This window comes from Lampetra planeri, chromosome 3 (assembly GCF_965212315.1).
Source record: "Lampetra planeri chromosome 3, kcLamPlan1.2.h2, whole genome shotgun sequence".
Lineage (NCBI taxonomy): Eukaryota > Metazoa > Chordata > Hyperoartia > Petromyzontiformes > Petromyzontidae > Lampetra > Lampetra planeri.
The window spans coordinates 182,701-204,889 of NC_136109.1; the positions used below are offsets into that span (position 1 = coordinate 182,701).

Below are 22,189 nucleotides of genomic sequence, written 5' to 3' on the forward strand. Positions count from 1 at the left end.
GAGAAACCGTGGGGTAACCCCCCTAGGGGGCCCTCGGGTGAAAACTCAGGGTAGGTGACCCGACCACGAGGCCCTACGTGGGTGCGGGTGCGTGTTTATGTGGGGGGGGTGATGGGGGGCAGTGCGGCGGTGGAAGCCGGGCGGCTCTCTGGCTCGGCCGAGCGGCCCCGTCGCTGTGGCACCACATAGCCCCCCGGGGTGCCAGTCCCCGTCCCGGGTTGACTGGAGCACCTCGCCTGGGTTGCCCCCACGAGGTATCGCCGCGGGGTCCGCGGGATTCGCCCGGCCCTTGTGGCTGGCCTCGGGGGTGGCGGCTCCGTCTCCTGGGGCTCCGGCGGTGGTCTCCTCCTCCATTCCAACGGCTCCCCTCGGTCTCCGGCACCTGCGGGCTGGGGGACAAACTCAGAGGCGGTGGGGTTTAAGGGTCGCCGTCCTCGTCGCCCCCGGCCCCGCCCGGGGCCCCTCGGAGCCCGGGGCTCCGTGGGGCCCATATACTGCGCGAGGCCCCCGGGCACGGGGGGTGGGGGGACCCCGGGGTTGCGGGGTACTTGGACGGCGGGGCTTCCCCCCTCGGGGGCTGCTCGCCACGGCTTCAGTCGGCGGATGTTGACCACCATCTCCCGGCCCCTCTCTCCTCCCTGAATCAGCACCGTCCATGGTGAGATCTGCCGTCTCACAATCCAGGGTCCTCGCCAGTAGGTGGTCAGCTTCCCCACCTGTCCGGCACCGACGCGGGGAGTGTACAGCCACACCTCGGAGCCCGCAGTGTAGAAGGGGGGCTCCATACGGGGTCGGGCGCCCTGCTCTTGCCGCTGGTGCGCGGCCTCTCCGTGCGGGTAGGCTCGGCCCCTGGCCTCTCGCAGGGTCTCCAGCAAGTGCTCCATGGGGTGGCTCCCTTCCTCCCGTTGCGGCGGAGGGACACCGAACAGCAGATCTGCGGGCAGGCGAGACTCGCGACCAAACATCATTAGGAACGGGGTCTGTCCTGTAGATGTGTGAACGGCGGTGGTGTAGGCGAACAGGGCATAGGGGAGGTGTTCGTCCCAGTCCTGTTGATTCGCGGCCGCCATGCGTTTAAGCTTCCCGGCCAGAGTCTGGTTCATCCTCTCTACCATCCCGTTCGCCTGGGGGTGATATGCCGTGGTTCGGTCCTTCTGGATCCCGAACTCTCGGCACAGCGCCTGGAATAGTTCGGCCTCGAATTCACTACCCTGGTCGGTAATGACTCGTTCGGGGATCCCGCACTTAAGTACGTAGTTTTCCACGAAGGCCCGGGCCACTACGAGGGTTGTTTTATCCGGGATAGCCACCGCCACGGGGTAGCGGGTGAAGTACTCCACCGCTACAAGAATATATCGGTTGCCCCGGTGGGATCGTGGAAAGGGCCCCTGCAGGTCGATTCCGACCAACTGATTCGTCCGACTGACTCGGAACGGCCTCAGGGGTACCTGGTACCTCGCCGGCTTTTGCCCACACTGCTGACAGGCCCGGCAGCCCTGCACCCAGGCGGCCACATCTTGCGCTAATTTAGGCCAGAGATACTGGCGACGCAGAGTCTCCCGGGTGCGCCGTTCCCCATCATGGCCCCCGAGCGGGTGGTCGTGTACCAGTCGTAGTAGTTGGGGCCGCACATGGGCGGGAACGCAGATGCACCCCGGCTGCCCAGCGTCGGCCAGTTCCCTCACCACCCCGTTTTCTACACACAACCGGGCATACAAACCGCTCCAGGGCCCTGGTAGTGCATCCTTCCTCTCTCGCAGTGCCGCCTCCACCGCCGCCAGATCCGGATCCCGCTGCTGGGTTTGTCGCAGCTGCTCGTCGTCCAAGCCCGGGAAGGCGCAGCCGACATCCTCTTGGATCCGCCCGGTTGGGGTGGGATGATCCGTCTGTCCCCGGGCTCCTTCTGCAGGGGTTCCTGCGGCGCACACTGCACTCTCTCTCGGGGGGGGGAGTTTAGTTTCCGCGCGCTCCTTGGGTTCTGCTGCCTGGCGGCAGCGTCCCCCCGTGAAGCACGGGCAGGCGTCTCCCTCCCTCGTCTCAGCGCGCACCGCGGGCCGTCTTGACAAGGCGTCCGCGTTCGCGTGTGTTCGCCCCGCTCGGTACTCGATCTGCAGGTTGTACTCCTGCAGCTGCGCCAGCCATCGAGCCATCTGCCCCCGCGGTTCCTTGAATGTAAGGAGGAACTGCAGTGCATAATGATCGGTGCGCACACGACATTTCCTGCCGTACAAGTACGGTCGGAACTGTTTACACGCGAAAATTACAGCATACAGTTCCTGACGGGTTACACAATAGTTCAGTTCGGCCCCGCTCAGGGTCCGACTGGCGTACGCGATGACCCGCTCCGTCCCACCCTGCACTTGCGACAGCACCGCGCCCAGCCCACTGCTGCAGGCGTCAGTGTCCAAAATAAAATCGGTGGTGAAATCTGGGAAAGCCAAGGTGGGGGTGTGGGTGAGGTGGTCTTTGAGTGTGGTGAAAGCCGTCTGGCAGGCCTCCGACCACTGATAGGGGTTCTTAGGGGAGGTGAGTTGGGTGAGGGGGCGTGCAATCTCACTGAATCCCTTTACAAACCGACGGTAATAGGTGGCGAGTCCCAAGAATGACCTGATCTCCGTCAGGTTCCTCGGCCGCGGCCAATCCACTACGGTACGCACCTTCTCGGGATCGGTGCTCACCCCTGCCTCGCTGACTCGGTGTCCGAGGTACCCCACCTCGCGTTGCGCAATGTAACACTTACGTGGCTTGAGCTTGAGATGGGCTGCTCGCAGTCGCTGGAATACTTCCCGCAGCCTGGACCAGTGTTCGGACAGCGACCTACTGAACACTATTACGTCGTCCAGGTAAATCAGGCACTGTTCCCACTGCAAGCCCCGCATCACCAACTCCATCAACCGCTGGAACGTCGCGGGCGCGTTAGTGAGTCCGAACGGCAACACTCGAAACTCAAACAGGCCCATCGGGGTGGTGAATGCTGTTTTTGGCCGATCCTCCTCCGTCATCTCCACCTGCCAGTAACCGGACGCCAGATCGAGGGTGGAAAAATACCGCGCTCCTGCGAGACTGTCGAAGGTGTCGTCGATGCGTGGGATGGGAAAAGCGTCACCGAGGGTGACTGCGTTCAATTTTCGGTAATCAACGCAGAACCGAGTCGATCCGTCCTTTTTCGTTACCAGTACCACCGGGGCAGACCAAGGGCTCGCGGAGGGCTGGATTATGTTATCGCGTAGCATATCCGTGACTGCCTCTTTGATCTGGGTCCGTTCAGGCGCGCCCACTCGGTATGCGGGGAGTTTGATGGGTCGGGCTGCACCTGTGTCAATTTGGTGCTTGACCAGGTCGGTCCGGCCCACGTCCGAATCGTGCTCACTGAACACGTCGGCGTACTCCCGCAATAACCCGCGCAGCTGATCGGCCTCCCCCTTAGGTAAGGTTGCCCAAGGCACATGTAGCGCATCCTGCAGGGGAACAATCTCGGCTCGGGGGGTCGGGCCGACCCGCCAGGCCAGATCCTGGCTGTCCTCGGGGCGGCCAGGGTCCTCCGCCCAGAGTGCGAACACCGAGTCGTTCGAGTGGCGAGCGTGCAGGGGGTGTACGGTGGCTACCGGGGTGCGTCGTCGTATCATTGCCGGGGTACTGTGTGGGTTAAACACACGTATAAACAGCCGGCCCCCATCTGCGTTTACCAGTGTGGCTGACCCTACCACCCCGTATCGCGATGCCAACTCCGGGTGAGGAGTCAGCATTACCTCGCCCGATGGTCGGTGGGTTGGGTCGGTGGAGAGGGTTGCCACTGGCACCAGCATCTCGGCGAGAGGCCCGATGGTGACGGCCGACACCAGCGTAGCGGCCACGGGTGTGAAGCGTGGGCGATTCGGCACCTGTCCTAGGAACGGAATCCGCTCCCCGCTGCCCTCCACCGTAGCGCATCGTTGCCGGGGCTGTACGTTAAGTCCCAACTTTTCCAGGAGGTCCGTTCCTGCAATGCACTCGTGGCACAACACACTCGAAACGTAGAATTCCTGTGTGCACACCTGGTTTCCTAGACGGACCTCGAGGGAGACCTTCCCCAGCAACCCCATCCCGGCTCCGCTTGCCGTGTGCAGCGCGCGATCCGGGGCCTGCAGGCAGCCCACGTCCACCCCGAGCATGCTGCAGTGCGCGGCGCTCATGAGAGAGGCCACGGCGCCCGTGTCCAACAGGATCCGGGTGCGCTGCCCGTTCACCTGGCCTTCCACCAGCGACGTGGCTCCCGTTATCCCTGCCACCAGCTCCCGCAGCCAATCGCCCGAGGTCCCTGCGCCCTTGGGTGTTGTCGTTGTAACCTGTTTATGGATCACTCGCTCGCCATTATTATTACAGCTGGTTTGGGTCGGGTCTACGTCGATTTCATCCCCCGGTGGTCCCCTCTCTAGGGGGGGCTTAGTGTTTGACCTATGCATCGGCCTCGCACGGGCGAGCTGAGGGCAGTCCCTCATGAGATGCCCTCGACGGTCGCACACATAACACGTCCTGGGAGGAGTGGCGGCTCTGTGGCGAACTTTCTGCCCACTCCCTCCTCCCCCCGTGCGCTGTTGCTCATACTCTGCTTCTAGTCGGGCTATCCTTCCAGTTAGCCCTCCTACCGTGGAGTCTAGGTCCCCCATTTCGGATCGGATGGTCTCAACGGAGGATTGCAGTTGGGTCATATTTTTATTCGTTTCCTCACCTACTTGGTTTACCTTGTTGTCTATCTGGGTTACCTGGCCGGAGACATCCTTTATACCCGTTTGTATACCGGCAACCCATCCCGGGGTTGTCTCGCGGGACACTGGAGGCTCTCTTTCCCGGCCCCTTACCGTCCTCGCGAGCTCCTGTTCCTCCTCCTCGTCTTCCGAGAGCAGGCATGCAATGGCGCGCTCTCGTCCCAGCCCCCGGAGCTGCGCGCGTTCGCTGTGAATTCTTTCACACTTACGTGCGCGCTCGACAAGGGTGTTAAAGGGAAGACGTGGGCAGCTCATGTCTGGCTGCCACCACGCCGTGCGAGACAGGTACCGCTGGATTTTCTCGGCAGCCAGTTCCTCAATAACCTCAGTTGCGTACCCCGGGCGTGCGATCTTTGTTAACTCGCGCACATCCTCGGCGTAATCACGGAGATCTTCGCCAGGTTGGCGACGGCGCGCCTCTAAGGCCGATTTTGCTTCCTCCTCGTCACGCGTGCCAAAACGCTGATCGAGTCGGCGCATCAGCTCCTCTAGCTGTGTCTGTGCGCTCGCGGGTAACGCTTCTACAAAATCGGCTGCCCGCCCATCAAGATTCATATTAAGTTGACGTACTGCCTGCACGTCCGTCCATCCATTAATTTCCTTAGCCCCTAAGAGATTGCGGGCGAATGCCTTCCACGAAGGGGCCCCCCTGCCGGTAAATATTAGTCTTATTTTAGCGTGAGGTAACGCGGGGGTCCGTACCGCTTCTGACACCAATTTGTGGGGGTCGCTAGCCCCCGAGATCCCTCCCTCGATAATACTAACGGCCGGACTAACATCATCAATCGCCCCCCCGCTGCTAAGCGAACCGCCGCTAGGCTCCTTATCCAGGGTGTGGGAGCCGTCACCCGAGGATTCCCCTCCACCGCGGGTCCGCGTAGCAGGCATGGATAACCACGCACGCGCACACCCACACACAGCTCTGCACGGCACTCACCCAACCCTGACCACTCACGTTAGGATCGCGCACCTGTGTTACACACGTCGTGAACATGCGCGCACACACGCATACAGCTCCACACGCGATACCCACTCCTGCGCCGCTCTGCGCCGCGCTGGCCGCCCACGTTACGATCGCGCACCTTGGGCACGCCGATTACGCACGCCGAGAGCTTACGCAAGTAACGAGCGCACGCAAGCGGGGCACACGCCGACACGACGACTCGTCCCCTCCCCCACTCGCGCGTGCACGTCAACACAAATATCGTACAAGGACGATTCTCCTCTCACACGGCTGCGTAGTCACGCCAACACACCAAAAGTGCTCTCCCCGGGCGTTAACGCACACACCTCCGTACCCGCACAGTCGTACAGAGACCACGGCCTTTATGCGTACAACGACCACACACTCGCGAATGCAGTGCACGCTAATACCACGTTCCAAAAACACCCAACAACACGGTTTTGTTACTACGCTCGAGATTTTATTAGCCCTTGCTAACCAACCGAGCCACCCGTGTGTGTGTGCGGGACAGCAAGGCGCTTCTAACCCACACTCTGGTGCCGTGTAGCCCTATTCTATGCTGCGCTCTCTGCTAAACCGCTTTCCTACTCGTCCTTACCCCGAACTAACCCTCTCCTACGGATCCTACCCTCCGCTCTGAGGTGTTGTAAGGCGCGCAACACGATACCGTCTGTAGTCCTTGGTGACCTTGCGGCGCTCAGATCGTCCTGCAGACAATCTAGCGGCTCGCCCGATGACTCCTTCGTCGCTGACCCCGTGTCCAAACTCCAGAAGAAGAGAGTTCCCTACTGCCCCTGCGTTTTCTTTTAAACTATTCACATCAAAGGCTAGGCGCCCCCGTCCCGACCGCCTTGGTCTCTCGACCAATCCTGAGCCTAGGATTTCCCGCTCTTTTGCGATCCCGCCGGCCTTTGAACTTTCGACCAATCAGTCGTCCCGGGTCCTGATCCCAGCTATCTGCCTTGCTGACCCGTGTTTGTGTTTGTATGCGTTTCTAACTGCGGGGCTCTCTGAGCTCGCCGTGGTCGTGCGATCTCAAATCCGCCCACGGCGCCGCAGTGTTACTTGGCCTGGGAAGGGTCCTGTCCAATTCCCTGGCCCTGAGAAACCGTGGGGTAACCCCCCTAGGGGGCCCTCGGGTGAAAACTCAGGGTAGGTGACCCGACCACGAGGCCCTACGTGGGTGCGGGTGCGTGTTTATGTGGGGGGGGTGATGGGGGGCAGTGCGGCGGTGGAAGCCGGGCGGCTCTCTGGCTCGGCCGAGCGGCCCCGTCGCTGTGGCACCACACATTCCACGCGCATGTGAAGAGGAGTCGTAGAATGGTTTATGCACTTCTTTATACTGGTAGCAACGAAGTGGACCAGCCTACAATAGATTATATCGTCCGTCCGTCCGTCCGTGTAGCAACATCGCCCCCTATTGCAAACACTTGGCATGACCCTACAAAAACCTTTAGACTCTGTGATACTTTCCTGGCTAAACACGTGTAACATTCCCTTATAATTCCCTGAGATAGCTTTTAATTAAAACTTTGAAATTAAATAAAAAAAAACTCACAGCGCCCTAAAGCCTACAGCTAGGCCTAAAGCCTAGAACTGGGCCTCAAAGTCTGACTTCGTATCGTACCCCTGCGTGTGTGCAAGGGAGTTAATGTTTAACAATGTTACATTCCCTGATGCTTTTAAATATAAACATTTAAATTTAAAGCTTTTACATGAATAATAAAAACATTTAAATTAAAAATTAACTCTCGGCGGCCTAAAGCCTACAGCTAGGCCTCAAGCCTCGAACGCCTCAAACTCTCCCTTCGTATTGTTCCCCTGCGTGTGTGCAAGGGAGTTATGTTTAACAATGTTACATTCCCTGATGCTTTTAAATAGAAACATTTAAATGTAAAGCTTTTACATAAATTATAAAAACAGGTAAATTAAAAATTAACTCACGGCGCCCTAAAGCCTACAGCTAGGCCTAAAGCCTAGACCTAGGCCTCACACTCTCCCTTCGTATCGTCCGATTCAGTGTAGCAACATCGCCCCCTACTGCAAACACTTGGCAGGACCCTACAAAAACCTTTAGTCTCAGTGGGGCTTTCCTGGCTAAACAAGTGTAATAATACATTATGTTTATATTCTTTGGTTATTCGTTCCTACCAGCCCACCCCGCAGGGTCCTGTTTTCACCAACGCACAGCAATACTCGTTCCAAGACCAACCCCGGGCACACGTCCCACAGCCCCTTTTAACTCTTCAATCTCCGCTCCCAATACACATCCGCGTCCAGCACGCCTGCTCCGGGTGACGTCACTGCCCTTTAACCCCTGACACCCCCGTCCAGCTCTTTCCCGCGCGTGTGATTGGTGCGTGTTGTCGTGAGAGCGGAGATGTGTTTGCGTGGTGCGTGAGGGTGGCTCGCAGATCCCTTAAAGTGCTTGAACCATTCTCCGACTCCTCTTCATATGTAATCTGACCGCTCAAAAAGAGCGAGTTTTATTCTTTAAAAAACACGATACTTTCTTCCAATAGGCATCCCAATTTATTCTAAACCATGTTCCATGATTGATGCAATGTTGGAATGCTGCTCAAATACCGTTCCTAAATTAGACATAATAAAGGGTAACTGGAATGAGCAGAGCATTTGTTTAATTGCGAGCAATTTGGCACGAGGGCAACTCGACGACGGTGTCCTTATTAATAACAAAACCCCTGTGTACGACTGTCCGAGCTCTTTGCAAGCAAGTGGGTGGCTCTGAAAAGAGCCGTTGTTGTGGTGGTAGAGGCGGCGGCGCGTTCACTTCTTTGCCTGAGAGGTCTTCTTGGGCAGCAGCACGGCCTGGATGTTGGGCAGCACACCGCCCTGGGCGATAGTCACGCCGCCCATGAGCTTGTTGAGCTCCTCGTCGTTTCGCACGGCGAGCTGCAGGTGTCGGGGGATGATCCTCGTCTTCTTGTTGTCGCGGGCGGCATTGCCAGCCAGCTCGAGGATCTCGGCAGAAAGGTACTCGAGCACGGCGGCCAGGTAGACGGGTGCTCCAGCGCCGACCCGCTGGGCGTAATTGCCCTTGCGGAGCAGCCTGTGAACGCGACCCACGGGGAACTGCAAGCCGGCGCGGGACGAGCGGGACTTTGCCTTGGCGCGAGATTTGCCACCGGTCTTGCCTCGTCCAGACATTGCTAAGGGACCTAGGATGCAAAAAGCAATAGAGACAAAGTACGAACGATTTGTGACGTTAACACGCACCACCGGAGCGTCTTTTATAGCGGAGACGAGGATCGTAGAGCGCGCCGCTGCTGATTGGCTCCTCTCGGTCGAGTCCCGCCCTCTCCTTGAGCCACCAATGAAAAGCCGGGACGCGAGGATTCGATGTTGACTTTAATTATTTTTATCCATATATATTTTTATGCGGACACGTATCTTAGGAATTAAACAATGCGATACACGTACTTAATAGGTTCAAGTTTTAAGCATTATTGAGTTAATTTATGGGCACGTGCTGGCAAGTCAAACTTATAAGCGGATTCCGCAAATATCAATGTATTATTGATTATAATCATCATTTTGAGGGACCTCATTGGTTATAAGAAATCATTGTGATAGCCTTGAGCTCGTGATTGATCGCCCACGTGCCTATACGGTGTATATATATTCCTTTAACCGCCTGTTCGGGCAATGCCTAAAAATATATGTGCGTGAATAATTCAGTCTCTTAGTTTGCAAAATGTGAACTTCTTATCAGCTCGGGATTGAAACAACATCAACCAATATCTTTGGGTTTAATAGTTAATATATTTCACCCAAATAACCCTTTTGTTGTAGATTATGTAAACATGGTTTCACAACGCTTATATACAACACCAACGTGTGATGTTGAAAAATGAGCGGCGGGGTATATAAAATGAACTTCATTGTCGCTTACGCCTGACGACTCGTGAGAGCCGTGACCAGCAAACGAAGGTTTCCGGCACCCGAACTTTGAAGGACACACATGGAAGCTTTTTCATGCGTAAGTGGTGGCTCTGAAAAGAGCCTTTGTGTTGTGCTTTGAGGGCCGAGCTGGGCGTTCAAGCGCGCTCGCCACGAATGCGGCGGGCGAGCTGAATGTCCTTGGGCATGATGGTGACGCGCTTGGCGTGGATGGCGCACAGGTTGGTGTCCTCGAAGAGCGCGACAAGGTACGCTTCGCTGGCCTCCTGCAGAGCCATGACAGCGGAGCTCTGGAAGCGCAGGTCGGTCTTGAAGTCCTGCGCGATCTCCCTGACGAGGCGCTGGAAGGGCAGTTTGCGGATGAGCAGCTCGGTGGACTTCTGGTAGCGGCGGATCTCGCGCAGAGCGACGGTGCCGGGCCTGTAGCGGTGAGGCTTCTTGACGCCGCCCGTGGCCGGAGCGCTCTTTCGGGCCGCCTTGGTGGCGAGTTGCTTGCGTGGGGCCTTGCCGCCCGTGGACTTGCGAGCGGTCTGCTTGGTGCGAGCCATGGCTTGGTGTGGGCAAAGATTCTCACAAGCGGGGAGAAGGCGGCTTATGTAGCCCAGAGCGCGCGCTCACTGGTCAGCGGAGTCGTGACGTGCGAAGACGGGGAGCGTGCTGATTGGTTGGCAGCGTGCAATGATCTCGAGTCGTCAACTCTTCTTAATCAACAAAATGTTCAGTTTGGATCATTTCAGAATGCCGTATCACGATGCAGTAGTACCGTTTGAGCGCCGTCGATGTCTTTAACGGATGTTATTTTCTCAAGCAAACACCTTTCCGAAAACGACTTTACAGTGCTCTGCATGATCTAAATAAAGTGTGAAGAAACTGCACTTCATTGGAAACAGTAATACGTAAAAATGTCGGAAAGAGGTGATCACAGGGATAGATATCTATTCTCTTGGCATTGAGATGATGATCATCAATTATACTGCACGAGTCATCCATGCTAGGCGCTTACTTTTACATATATGTACACGTGCAAAATGTTAGTTCCTGCCCGAAAATACAACCACGAATTAAATATATTGCATTGCAAGGTTTTGGCGCCAAATATCCAATGTAATATCTGAATGGGCTGCAGATGAAATCAATGGACAAACAAGTCCAATAAATGCCTGCTGGTGAATATGATGTGCCATGAATATTGTTATCGCTTTTATTCACGTTGAAACAGGTCAAAATGCGATCGATCTCTCCATTTCAATGAGCGAACAATGTCCCCGCGTGAACCGGGACTTTGTTGGAAGTTTCGTTTTGTACTCCTGCTAGGACTGGTAATAGCAGGTTCGGAGAGGTGGGTGGCTCTGAAAAGAGCCTTTGTAATTAATGGTGGAGTCGAGGCTTCACTTGGAGCTTGTGTACTTGGTGACGGCCTTGGTGCCCTCCGACACGGCGTGCTTGGCCAGCTCGCCGGGGAGCAGCAGTCGCACTGCGGTCTGGATCTCCCGAGAGGTGATGGTGGAGCGTTTGTTGTAGTGCGCCAGGCGGGACGCCTCGGAAGCGATGCGCTCAAAGATGTCGTTGACGAACGAGTTCATGATGCTCATTGCCTTGGACGAGATGCCGGTATCGGGGTGCACCTGCTTCATCACCTTGTAGATGTAAATGGCGTAGCTCTCCTTCCTGCGGTGGCGTCGCTTCTTGCCATCCTTGCGCGTAGCCTTGGTCACAGCCTTCTTGGAGCCCTTCTTGGGAGCAGGAACCTTAGCCGGCCCAGCGCTCTTTGATGCGGGAGGATCGGGCATGTCGACGCGTCGTAGGCAGCTTCGGGTCAGTTCACAACAGACGGGAAGCGAATGTGGATGTCGGTCGCGCGTTGAGCTCCTTTTATAGGAGGCGAGATGCAAATCAGAGGATCGTAGTGCGCGGCGCTGCTGAGTGGCTCTTTTAGTACCATCCCTCTCCATCAGCCTCCAATGAGAAACGCGGACGCGATGTTCACTTTAATATAGTTTTTACTGCAAAAATGACTTGTGAATATAACACAATGTAATGTCCAAACATGTATATTAGTGAATTGCAGCCATGGCCATTGATTTTGTTTTAAAAAGGATGACTAGAAAACCCAATACAGTATATTGTGTTTTGAGTGTGGGTTTTTTTGTTTCTTACGAAGGATTGTTTCACAACTCGTCTAATACGGCACACGGGCGTTTTATGAACGCAATTTGGATAAATACAAGCGCTCGGTGGAGAAAAATAACTTCGCTGTTGTGCTGTACAGGTGGAGATTAGCGTTCCGGCACGCTACGTCAATTAGGACGAGTGTGCTGTAAGATTGTGGCGCCAAATGCTCTACGTAATATCGGAATCGGCTGCAGCTGGAAATTATTCACGCAAAAATACCAGAAATGGGTACTGTATTAATGCGTTCAAGAATTACGCCTTGTTAAATGTGACGTGTCGTGAATATCATGATTTCTTTCATTCATGTGGAAGCAGATGAAGATTCGCCAACTCAACAAGCAAACGTCCACCACGCTCACGAGGAATTGGCGCGCAATAACCCAGGACATGTGCTCCATTTAGAAAGTGTTTGGCAACACTGGCGCAAGCAGTTTCGAAGAGGTGGGTGGCTCTGAAAAGAGCCTTTGGGTTGGCTTAATGTGCGAGAGATGGGCGCTCAGCCTCCGAAGCCGTAGAGAGTGCGGCCCTGGCGCTTGAGGGCGTAGACCACGTCCATGGCGGTGACGGTCTTGCGCTTGGCGTGCTCCGTGTAGGTGACGGCGTCGCGGATGACGTTCTCAAGGAAGACCTTCAGGACGCCGCGGGTCTCCTCGTAGATGAGGCCCGAGATGCGCTTCACACCGCCGCGGCGAGCGAGGCGGCGGATGGCGGGCTTGGTGATGCCCTGGATGTTGTCGCGCAGCACCTTGCGATGGCGTTTTGCGCCTCCCTTGCCGAGCCCCTTACCGCCTTTACCGCGTCCAGACATTGCGACTACTTCTGACAAAGCACGCGAGAGACATGCGCGCTCAGCTTGCAGCAGCAGCCACCTTTATATCCGAAGCGTGGTGACGTCACCGACCACCCCTGCCCTCCGCGATGGCTCCGCCTTAAACCTTCGACATTTAACCTCTGTGACGAAGAAAACCCTCCACCGTCGTCAAAAACACTTCCGTGACATGTACAATATGCGACGTTTTGGGCAATGACCCTTCTTCGAAGCACTCTGTAATGATATTGGCACACCCGCAGCGAACGCGAGAGGAACGCAATCTGTTGCAAGATTGCACGTGGAGTGAATAATCGGTGTAAGGTCTTGTTTTCAAGTGAACAAGATGAACTAACTTTATAATCGTGTGAAGCTAAACGGCTTCCAACACAATAGTTGAGTGAACGTCACCAACTAGTTCTCCCAAAGTAAGAAAGACATTTATTTTAATAGAGAAGTTTAGATGGTGCACCGCAATGTTTACAAAACAAAAACAAAGTGAAAAGGCGAGAACGAGCGAATGAAGGCAAATTGAGTAAAGCTGTCTGGAATCAATACATTTTTAGACTAAATTCCATATTTGGCACCAGTAACATGATGACGGAATGAAGAGGTGCAACACATAATCAAAATTGGAGGTTCGTCAAGAATGCATCGATTTGAATCTGGATTTAGATTAGAATCGCCAGCGAGAATGCTGACGTCGCTGACATTACTCTGCACCCAGTTCGAGTGAGGGAGCTGCCACCCGCCCCGCCTGTGTTTATGATTACTGCTTTCGGGCTCGATTACTCCCATCACATCAATGCTTAAAACACATCGAGTGGGTAAAATGTTATACAGTTAATTTGGCGAATGTACGAAACTTATCCAATCTACACAAATCCTCACGATTGAACTGCACCAAGCGTCGAGCTCCTTGATCAGGGCCGAGTCAAGGCGAGCAACCATCGCCACGCCGTAAATGGGTTTGACTTACAGAATATGGCACGCATTCAACAGCAACGTAATACACTGCCATGTGTTAACGATGAACTAATTGAAGCGCAGCAGCACCTGGTTCACTTTTTTTAACTAAGTGGGTGGCTCTGAAAAGAGCCGTTGAGGTGGAGTGAATCGAGCATCATCCGATCGGATTCACTTCTTTGGCGCAGTCTTCTTGGGCTTGGCCGCGGCCTTCTTGGGCTTGGCCACCTTGGGTTTGGCGGCCTTGGCCTTGACGGTCTTGGGCTTAGCGACCTTGGGCTTCGCAGCCTTGGGCTTGGCTGGGCTCTTCGCCACCTTCTTGGGCTTAACAGCCGACTTCACCTTTTTGGGGCTCTTGGCCGACTTGGCAGCCGCGGGCTTCTTTGCTTTCTTGGGAGACTTCTTGGGCGCGGTCTTCTTGGCTGCCGCGGGCTTCTTCACCTTCTTGGCTGCCGCGGGCTTTTTAGCTGCGGGCTTTGATGTTGACGACTTGGGCTTCGCCTTTGCGGCAGCCTTTTCCTTGTTGAGTTTGAAAGAGCCAGATGCACCGCTGCCCTTCACTTGCGCCACGGCGTCTTTGGCCACGAGCTTCTTGATGGCCAACTTCACGCGGGCATTGTTCTTCTCCACGTCGTATCCTCCGGCAGCAAGCGACTTTTTGAGCGCAGGAAGAGACACGCCGTTCCTCTCCTTGCTGCTGGCCAGAGCCTTGAGGATGAGCTCGGACACGCTGGGGCCGACCTTCTTGGACTTTGGAGCGGCGCGCTTCTTCTTGGGGCTTTTAGGCGCTGAAGTAGCCGCAGCTGGTGGTTGAGCAGGAGCAGTTTCCGCCATCTCAAAACGTCGCTTTTATCGCCTCGCCTCTTTGAAATCGAAGTCAGCGCTCTCACGGATTCAAACCGAGCGTCCTCCAGGCCCGAGGTTATTATAGAAGCGGCGTACTGAATGCGGACGTCGCTGAGATCATCCAGCACTCAGATCTAGTGAGGAAGTTGCCACCATACTCACTGTGTTTATCACGCCTGCCTTTGGGCTCGATTACTCCCGTAACGTTCATACTTACATGCATATAGTTGATACATTATCACGAAGATCACTTCTTTAATGTACGTTACTTATGCAATATACGACAATTGTGGGGGTCGCTAGCCCCCGAGATCCCTCCCTCGATAATACTAACGGCCGGACTAACATCATCAATCGCCCCCCCGCTGCTAAGCGAACCGCCGCTAGGCTCCTCACCCAGGGTGTGGGAGCCGTCACCCGAGGGTTCCCCTCCACCGCGGGTCCGCGTAGCAGGCATGGATAACCACGCACGCGCACACCCACACACAGCTCTGCACGGCACTCACCCAACCCTGACCACTCACGTTAGGATCGCGCACCTGTGTTACACACGTCGTGAACGTGCGCGCACACACGCATACAGCTCCACACGCGATACCCACTCCTGCGCCGCTCTGCGCCGCGCTGGCCGCCCACGTTACGATCGCGCACCTTGGGCACGCCGATTACGCACGCCGAGAGCTTACGCAAGTAACGAGCGCACGCAAGCGGGGCACACGCCGACACGACGACTCGTCCCCTCCCCCACTCGCGCGTGCACGTCAACACAAATATCGTACAAGGACGATTCTCCTCTCACACGGCTGCGTAGTCACGCCAACACACCAAAAGTGCTCTCCCCGGGCGTTAACGCACACACCTCCGTACCCGCACAATCGTACAGAGACCACGGCCTTTATGCGTACAACGACCACACACTCGCGAATGCAGTGCACGCTAATACCACGTTCCAAAAACACCCAACAACACGGTTTTGTTACTACGCTCGAGATTTTATTAGCCCTTGCTAACCAACCGAGCCACCCGTGTGTGTGTGCGGGACAGCAAGGCGCTTCTAACCCACACTCTGGTGCCGTGTAGCCCTATTCTATGCTGCGCTCTCTGCTAAACCGCTTTCCTACTCGTCCTTACCCCGAACTAACCCTCTCCTACGGATCCTACCCTCCGCTCTGAGGTGTTGTAAGGCGCGCAACACGATACCGTCTGTAGTCCTTGGTGACCTTGCGGCGCTCAGATCGTCCTGCAGACAATCTAGCGGCTCGCCCGATGACTCCTTCGTCGCTGACCCCGTGTCCAAACTCCAGAAGAAGAGAGTTCCCTACTGCCCCTGCGTTTTCTTTTAAACTATTCACATCAAAGGCTAGGCGCCCCCGTCCCGACCGCCTTGGTCTCTCGACCAATCCTGAGCCTAGGATTTCCCGCTCTTTTGCGATCCCGCCGGCCTTTGAACTTTCGACCAATCAGTCGTCCCGGTTCCTGATCCCAGCTATCTGCCTTGCTGACCCGTGTTTGTGTTTGTATGCGTTTCTAACTGCGGGGCTCTCTGAGCTCGCCGTGGTCGTGCGATCTCAAATCCGCCCACGGCGCCGCAGTGTTACTTGGCCTGGGAAGGGTCCTGTCCAATTCCCTGGCCCTGAGAAACCGTGGGGTAACCCCCCTAGGGGGCCCTCGGGTGAAAACTCAGGGTAGGTGACCCGACCACGAGGCCCTACGTGGGTGCGGGTGCGTGTTTATGTGGGGGGGGTGATGGGGGGCAGTGCGGCGGTGGAAGCCGGGCGGCTCCCTGGCTCGGCCGAGCGGCCCCGTCGCTGTGGCACCACATAGCCCCCCGGGGTGCCAGTCCCCGTCCCGGGTTGACTGGAGCACCTCGCCTGGGTTGCCCCCACGAGGTATCGCCGCGGGGTCCGCGGGATTCGCCCGGCCCTTGTGGCTGGCCTCGGGGGTGGCGGCTCCGTCTCCTGGGGCTCCGGCGGTGGTCTCCTCCTCCATTCCAACGGCTCCCCTCGGTCTCTGGCACCTGCGGGCTGGGGAACAAACTCAGAGGCGGTGGGGTTTAAGGGTCGCCGTCCTCGTCGCCCCCGGCCCCGCCCGGGGCCCCTCGGAGCCCGGGGCTCCGTGGGGCCCATATACTGCGCGAGGCCCCCGGGCACGGGGGGTAGGGGGACCCCGGGGTTTCGGGGTACTTGGACGGCGGGGCTCCCCCCCTCGGGGGATGCTCGCCACGGCTTCAGTCGGCGGATGTTGACCACCATCTCCCGGCCCCTCTCTCCTCCCTGAATCAGCACCGTCCATGGTGAGATCTGCCGTCTCACAATCCAGGGTCCTCGCCAGTAGGTGGTCAGCTTCCCCACCTGTCCGGCACCGACGCGGGGAGTGTACAGCCACACCTCGGAGCCCGCAGTGTAGAAGGGGGGCTCCATACGGGGTCGGGCGCCCTGCTCTTGCCGCTGGTGCGCGGCCTCTCCGTGCGGGTAGGCTCGGCCCCTGGCCCCTCGCAGGGTCTCCAGCAAGTGCTCCACGGGGTGGCTCCCTTCCTCCCGTTGCGGCGGAGGGACACCGAACAGCAGATCTGCGGGCAGGCGAGACTCGCGACCAAACATCATTAGGAACGGGGTCTGTCCTGTAGATGTGTGAACGGCGGTGGTGTAGGCGAACAGGGCATAGGGGAGGTGTTCGTCCCAGTCCTGTTGATTCGCGGCCGCCATGCGTTTAAGCTTCCCGGCCAGAGTCTGGTTCATCCTCTCTACCATCCCGTTCGCCTGGGGGTGATATGCCGTGGTTCGGTCCTTCTGGATCCCGAACTCTCGGCACAGCGCCTGGAATAGTTCGGCCTCGAATTCACTACCCTGGTCGGTAATGACTCGTTCGGGGATCCCGCACTTAAGTACGTAGTTTTCCACGAAGGCCCGGGCCACTACGAGGGCTGTTTTATCCGGGATAGCCACCGCCACGGGGTAGCGGGTGAAGTACTCCACCGCTACAAGAATATATCGGTTGCCCCGGTGGGATCGTGGAAAGGGCCCTTGCAGGTCGATTCCGACCAACTGATTCGTCCGACTGACTCGGAACGGCCTCAGGGGTACCTGGTACCTCGCCGGCTTTTGCCCACACTGCTGACAGGCCCGGCAGCCCTGCACCCAGGCGGCCACATCTTGCGCCAATTTAGGCCAGAGATACTGGCGACGCAGAGTCTCCCGGGTGCGCCGTTCCCCATCATGGCCCCCGAGCGGGTGGTCGTGTACCAGTCGTAGCAGCTGGGGTCGCACCTGGGCAGGAACACAGATACACCCCGGCTGGCCGGCCTCGGTTAACTCCCGTACCACTCCGTTCTGTACACACAACCGGGCATACAAACCGCTCCAGGGTCCTGGTAGGGCGCTCTTTTCCTCCCGCAGTGCCGCCTCCACTGCCGCCAGATCCGGATCTCGCTGCTGGGTCTGTCTCAGCTGCTCGTCGTTTAGGCCCGGGAAGGCACAGCCGACGTCCTCCTGGATCCGTCCGATCGGGTCCCGAGCCGCGGGTCCCGCGCTTGCCGGGCGGTCGACGGGATCCTCAGTGCCACCCGCGAGGGTCTCTGTGGCGCACACTGCACTCTCTCTCGGGGGGGGGAGTTTAGTTTCCGCGCGCTCCTTGGGTTCTGCTGCCTGGCGGCAGCGTCCCCCCGTGAAGCACGGGCAGGCGTCTCCCTCCCTCGTCTCAGCGCGCACCGCGGGCCGTCTTGACAAGGCGTCCGCGTTCGCGTGTGTCCGCCCCGCTCGGTACTCGATCTGCAGGTTGTACTCCTGCAGCTGCGCCAGCCATCGAGCCATCTGCCCCCGCGGTTCCTTGAATGTAAGGAGGAACTGCAGTGCATAATGATCGGTGCGCACACGACATTTCCTGCCGTACAAGTACGGTCGGAACTGTTTACACGCGAAAATTACAGCATACAGTTCCTGACGGGTTACACAATAGTTCAGTTCGGCCCCGCTCAGGGTCCGACTGGCGTACGCGATGACCCGCTCCGTCCCACCCTGCACTTGCGACAGCACCGCGCCCAGCCCACTGCTGCAGGCGTCAGTGTCCAAAATAAAATCGGTGGTGAAATCTGGGAAAGCCAAGGTGGGGGTGTGGGTGAGGTGGTCTTTGAGTGTGGTGAAAGCCGTCTGGCAGGCCTCCGACCACTGATAGGGGTTCTTAGGGGAGGTGAGTTGGGTGAGGGGGCGTGCAATCTCACTGAATCCCTTTACAAATCGACGGTAATAAGTGGCGAGTCCCAAGAATGACCTGATCTCCGTCAGGTTCCTCGGCCGCGGCCAATCCACTACGGCACGCACCTTCTCGGGATCGGTGCTCACCCCTGCCTCGCTGACTCGGTGTCCGAGGTACCCCACCTCGCGTTGCGCAATGTAACACTTACGTGGCTTGAGCTTGAGATGGGCTGCTCGCAGTCGCTGGAATACTTCCCGCAGCCTGGACCAGTGTTCGGACAGCGACCTACTGAACACTATTACGTCGTCCAGGTAAATCAGGCACTGTTCCCACTGCAAGCCCCGCATCACCAACTCCATCAACCGCTGGAACGTCGCGGGCGCGTTAGTGAGTCCGAACGGCAACACTCGAAACTCAAACAGGCCCATCGGGGTGGTGAATGCTGTTTTTGGCCGATCCTCCTCCGTCATCTCCACCTGCCAGTAACCGGACGCCAGATCGAGGGTGGAAAAATACCGCGCTCCTGCGAGACTGTCGAAGGTGTCGTCGATGCGTGGGATGGGAAAAGCGTCGCCGAGGGTGACTGCGTTCAATTTTCGGTAATCAACGCAGAACCGAGTCGATCCGTCCTTTTTCGTTACCAGTACCACCGGGGCAGACCAAGGGCTCGCGGAGGGCTGGATTATGTTATCGCGTAGCATATCCGTGACTGCCTCTTTGATCTGGGTCCGTTCAGGCGCGCCCACTCGGTATGCGGGGAGTTTGATGGGTCGGGCTGCACCTGTGTCAATTTGGTGCTTGACCAGGTCGGTCCGGCCCACGTCCGAATCGTGCTCACTGAACACGTCGGCGTACTCCCGCAATAACCCGCGCAGCTGATCGGCCTCCCCCTTAGGTAAGGCTGCCCAAGGCACATGTAGCGCATCCTGCAGGGGAACAATCTCGGCTCGGGGGGTCGGGCCGACTCGCCAGGCCAGATCCTGGCTGTCCTCGGGGCGGCCAGGGTCCTCCGCCCAGAGTGCGAACACCGAGTCGTTCGAGTGGCGAGCGTGCAGGGGGTGTACGGTGGCTACCGGGGTGCGTCGTCGTATCATTGCCGGGGTACTGTGTGGGTTAAACACACGTATAAACAGCCGGCCCCCATCTGCGTTTACCAGTGTGGCTGACCCTACCACCCCGTATCGCGATGCCAACTCCGGGTGAGGAGTCAGCATTACCTCGCCCGATGGTCGGTGGGTTGGGTCGGTGGAGAGGGTTGCCACTGGCACCAGCATCTCGGCGAGAGGCCCGATGGTGACGGCCGACACCAGCGTAGCGGCCACGGGTGTGAAGCGTGGGCGATTCGGCTCCTGTCCTAGGAACGGAATCCGCTCCCCGCTGCCCTCCACCGTAGCGCATCGTTGCCGGGGCTGTACGTTAAGTCCCAACTTTTCCAGGAGGTCCGTTCCTGCAATGCACTCGTGGCACAACACACTCGAAACGTAGAATTCCTGTGTGCACACCTGGTTTCCTAGACGGACCTCGAGGGAGACCTTCCCCAGCAACCCCATCCCGGCTCCGCTTGCCGTGTGCAGCGCGCGATCCGGGGCCTGCAGGCAGCCCACGTCCACCCCGAGCATGCTGCAGTGCGCGGCGCTCATGAGAGAGGCCACGGCGCCCGTGTCCAACAGGATCCGGGTGCGCTGCCCGTTCACCTGGCCTTCCACCAGCGACGTGGCTCCCGTTATCCCTGCCACCAGCTCCCGCAGCCAATCGCCCGAGGTCCATGCGCCCTTGGGTGTTGTCGTTGTAACCTGTTTATGGATCACTCGCTCGCCATTATTATTACAGCTGGTTTGGGTCGGGTCTACGTCGATTTCATCCCCTGGTGGTCCCCTCTCTAGGGGGGGCTTAGTGTTTGACCTATGCATCGGCCTCGCACGGGCGCGCTGAGGGCAGTCCCTCATGAGATGCCCTCGATGGTCGCACACATAACACGTCCTGGGAGGAGTGGCGGCTCTGTGGCGAACTTTCTGCCCACTCCCTCCTCCCCCCGTGCGCTGTTGCTCATACTCTGCTTCTAGTCGGGCTATCCTCCCAGTTAATCCTCCTACCTCGGCCTGGACCGTCTCTACCATTGTCTCCAGCGCAGTCATGTGTGCCCGTACTTGGGTTACCTTGTTGTCTACTTGGGTTACCCTGTCACCTACCTGGGTTACCTGGCCGGAGACATCCTTTATACCCGTTTGTATACCGGCAACCCATCCCGGGGTTGTCTCGCGGGACACTGGAGGCTCTCTTTCCCGGCCCCTTACCGTTCTCGCGAGCTCCTGTTCCTCCTCCTCGTCTTCCGAGAGCAGGCTCGCAATGGCGCGCTCTCGTCCCAGCCCCCGGAGCTGCGCGCGTTCGCTGTGAATTCTTTCACACTTACGTGCGCGCTCGACAAGGGCGTTAAAGGGAAGACGTGGGCAGCTCATGTCTGGCTGCCACCACGCCGTGCGAGACAGGTACCGCTGGATTTTCTCGGCGGCCAGTTCCTCAATAACATTAGTTGCGTACCCCGGGCGTGCGATCTTTGTTAACTCGCGCACATCCTCGGCGTAATCACGGAGATCTTCGCCAGGTTGGCGACGGCGCGCCTCTAAGGCCGATTTTGCTTCCTCCTCGTCACGCGTGCCAAAACGCTGATCGAGTCGGCGCATCAGCTCCTCTAGCTGTGTCTGTGCGCTCGCGGGTAACGCTTCTACAAAATCGGCTGCCCGCCCATCAAGATTCATATTAAGTTGACGTACTGCCTGCGCGTCCGTCCATCCATTAATTTCCTTGGCCCCTAAGAGATTGCGGGCGAATGCCTTCCACGAAGGGGCCCCCCGGCCGGTAAATATCAGTCTTATTTTAGCGTGAGGTAACGCGGGGGTCCGTACCGCTTCCGACACCAATTTGTGGGGGTCGCTAGCCCCCGAGATCCCTCCCTCGATAATACTAACGGCCGGACTAACATCATCAATCGCCCCCCCGCTGCTAAGCGAACCGCCGCTAGGCTCCTCACCCAGGGTGTGGGAGCCGTCACCCGAGGGTTCCCCTCCACCGCGGGTCCGCGTAGCAGGCATGGATAACCACGCACGCGCACACCCACACACAGCTCTGCACGGCACTCACCCAACCCTGACCACTCACGTTAGGATCGCGCACCTGTGTTACACACGTCGTGAACGTGCGCGCACACACGCATACAGCTCCACACGCGATACCCACTCCTGCGCCGCTCTGCGCCGCGCTGGCCGCCCACGTTACGATCGCGCACCTTGGGCACGCCGATTACGCACGCCGAGAGCTTACGCAAGTAACGAGCGCACGCAAGCGGGGCACACGCCGACACGACGACTCGTCCCCTCCCCCACTCGCGCGTGCACGTCAACACAAATATCGTACAAGGACGATTCTCCTCTCACACGGCTGCGTAGTCACGCCAACACACCAAAAGTGCTCTCCCCGGGCGTTAACGCACACACCTCCGTACCCGCACAATCGTACAGAGACCACGGCCTTTATGCGTACAACGACCACACACTCGCGAATGCAGTGCACGCTAATACC

General features: G+C 57.8%; 4 protein-coding genes and 1 pseudogene across 5 annotated transcripts; all 5 read right to left on the reverse strand.

Moving 5' to 3' along the window:
- Positions 1-8,174: 8,174 nt before the first annotated feature.
- LOC144735129 (histone H2A-like) lies at positions 8,175-8,919 on the reverse strand. The gene has a single exon (XM_078617551.1). The coding sequence runs from the start codon at positions 8,875-8,877 to the stop codon at positions 8,497-8,499; it is 381 nt and encodes a 126-aa protein (XP_078473677.1). The 5' UTR covers positions 8,878-8,919; the 3' UTR covers positions 8,175-8,496.
- A 590-nt stretch (positions 8,920-9,509) lies between these two features.
- Positions 9,510-10,678, reverse strand: LOC144735109 (histone H3). The gene has a single exon (XM_078617528.1). The coding sequence runs from the start codon at positions 10,176-10,178 to the stop codon at positions 9,768-9,770; it is 411 nt and encodes a 136-aa protein (XP_078473654.1). The 5' UTR covers positions 10,179-10,678; the 3' UTR covers positions 9,510-9,767.
- Positions 10,679-10,808: 130 nt separating this feature from the next.
- On the reverse strand, positions 10,809-11,485 carry LOC144735120 (histone H2B type 3-B). The gene has a single exon (XM_078617540.1). The coding sequence runs from the start codon at positions 11,418-11,420 to the stop codon at positions 11,019-11,021; it is 402 nt and encodes a 133-aa protein (XP_078473666.1). The 5' UTR covers positions 11,421-11,485; the 3' UTR covers positions 10,809-11,018.
- Positions 11,486-12,246: 761 nt separating this feature from the next.
- On the reverse strand, positions 12,247-12,659 carry LOC144735135 (histone H4). Its single transcript, XM_078617564.1, has one exon. It carries the CDS (start codon positions 12,608-12,610, stop codon positions 12,299-12,301), a length of 312 nt encoding a protein of 103 aa, XP_078473690.1. The 5' UTR covers positions 12,611-12,659; the 3' UTR covers positions 12,247-12,298.
- Positions 12,660-13,743: 1,084 nt separating this feature from the next.
- LOC144735102 (histone H1 pseudogene) lies at positions 13,744-14,476 on the reverse strand (annotated as a pseudogene). Its single transcript, XR_013588581.1, has one exon. The product of XR_013588581.1 is annotated as a histone H1 pseudogene (transcript).
- Positions 14,477-22,189: the final 7,713 nt, after the last annotated feature.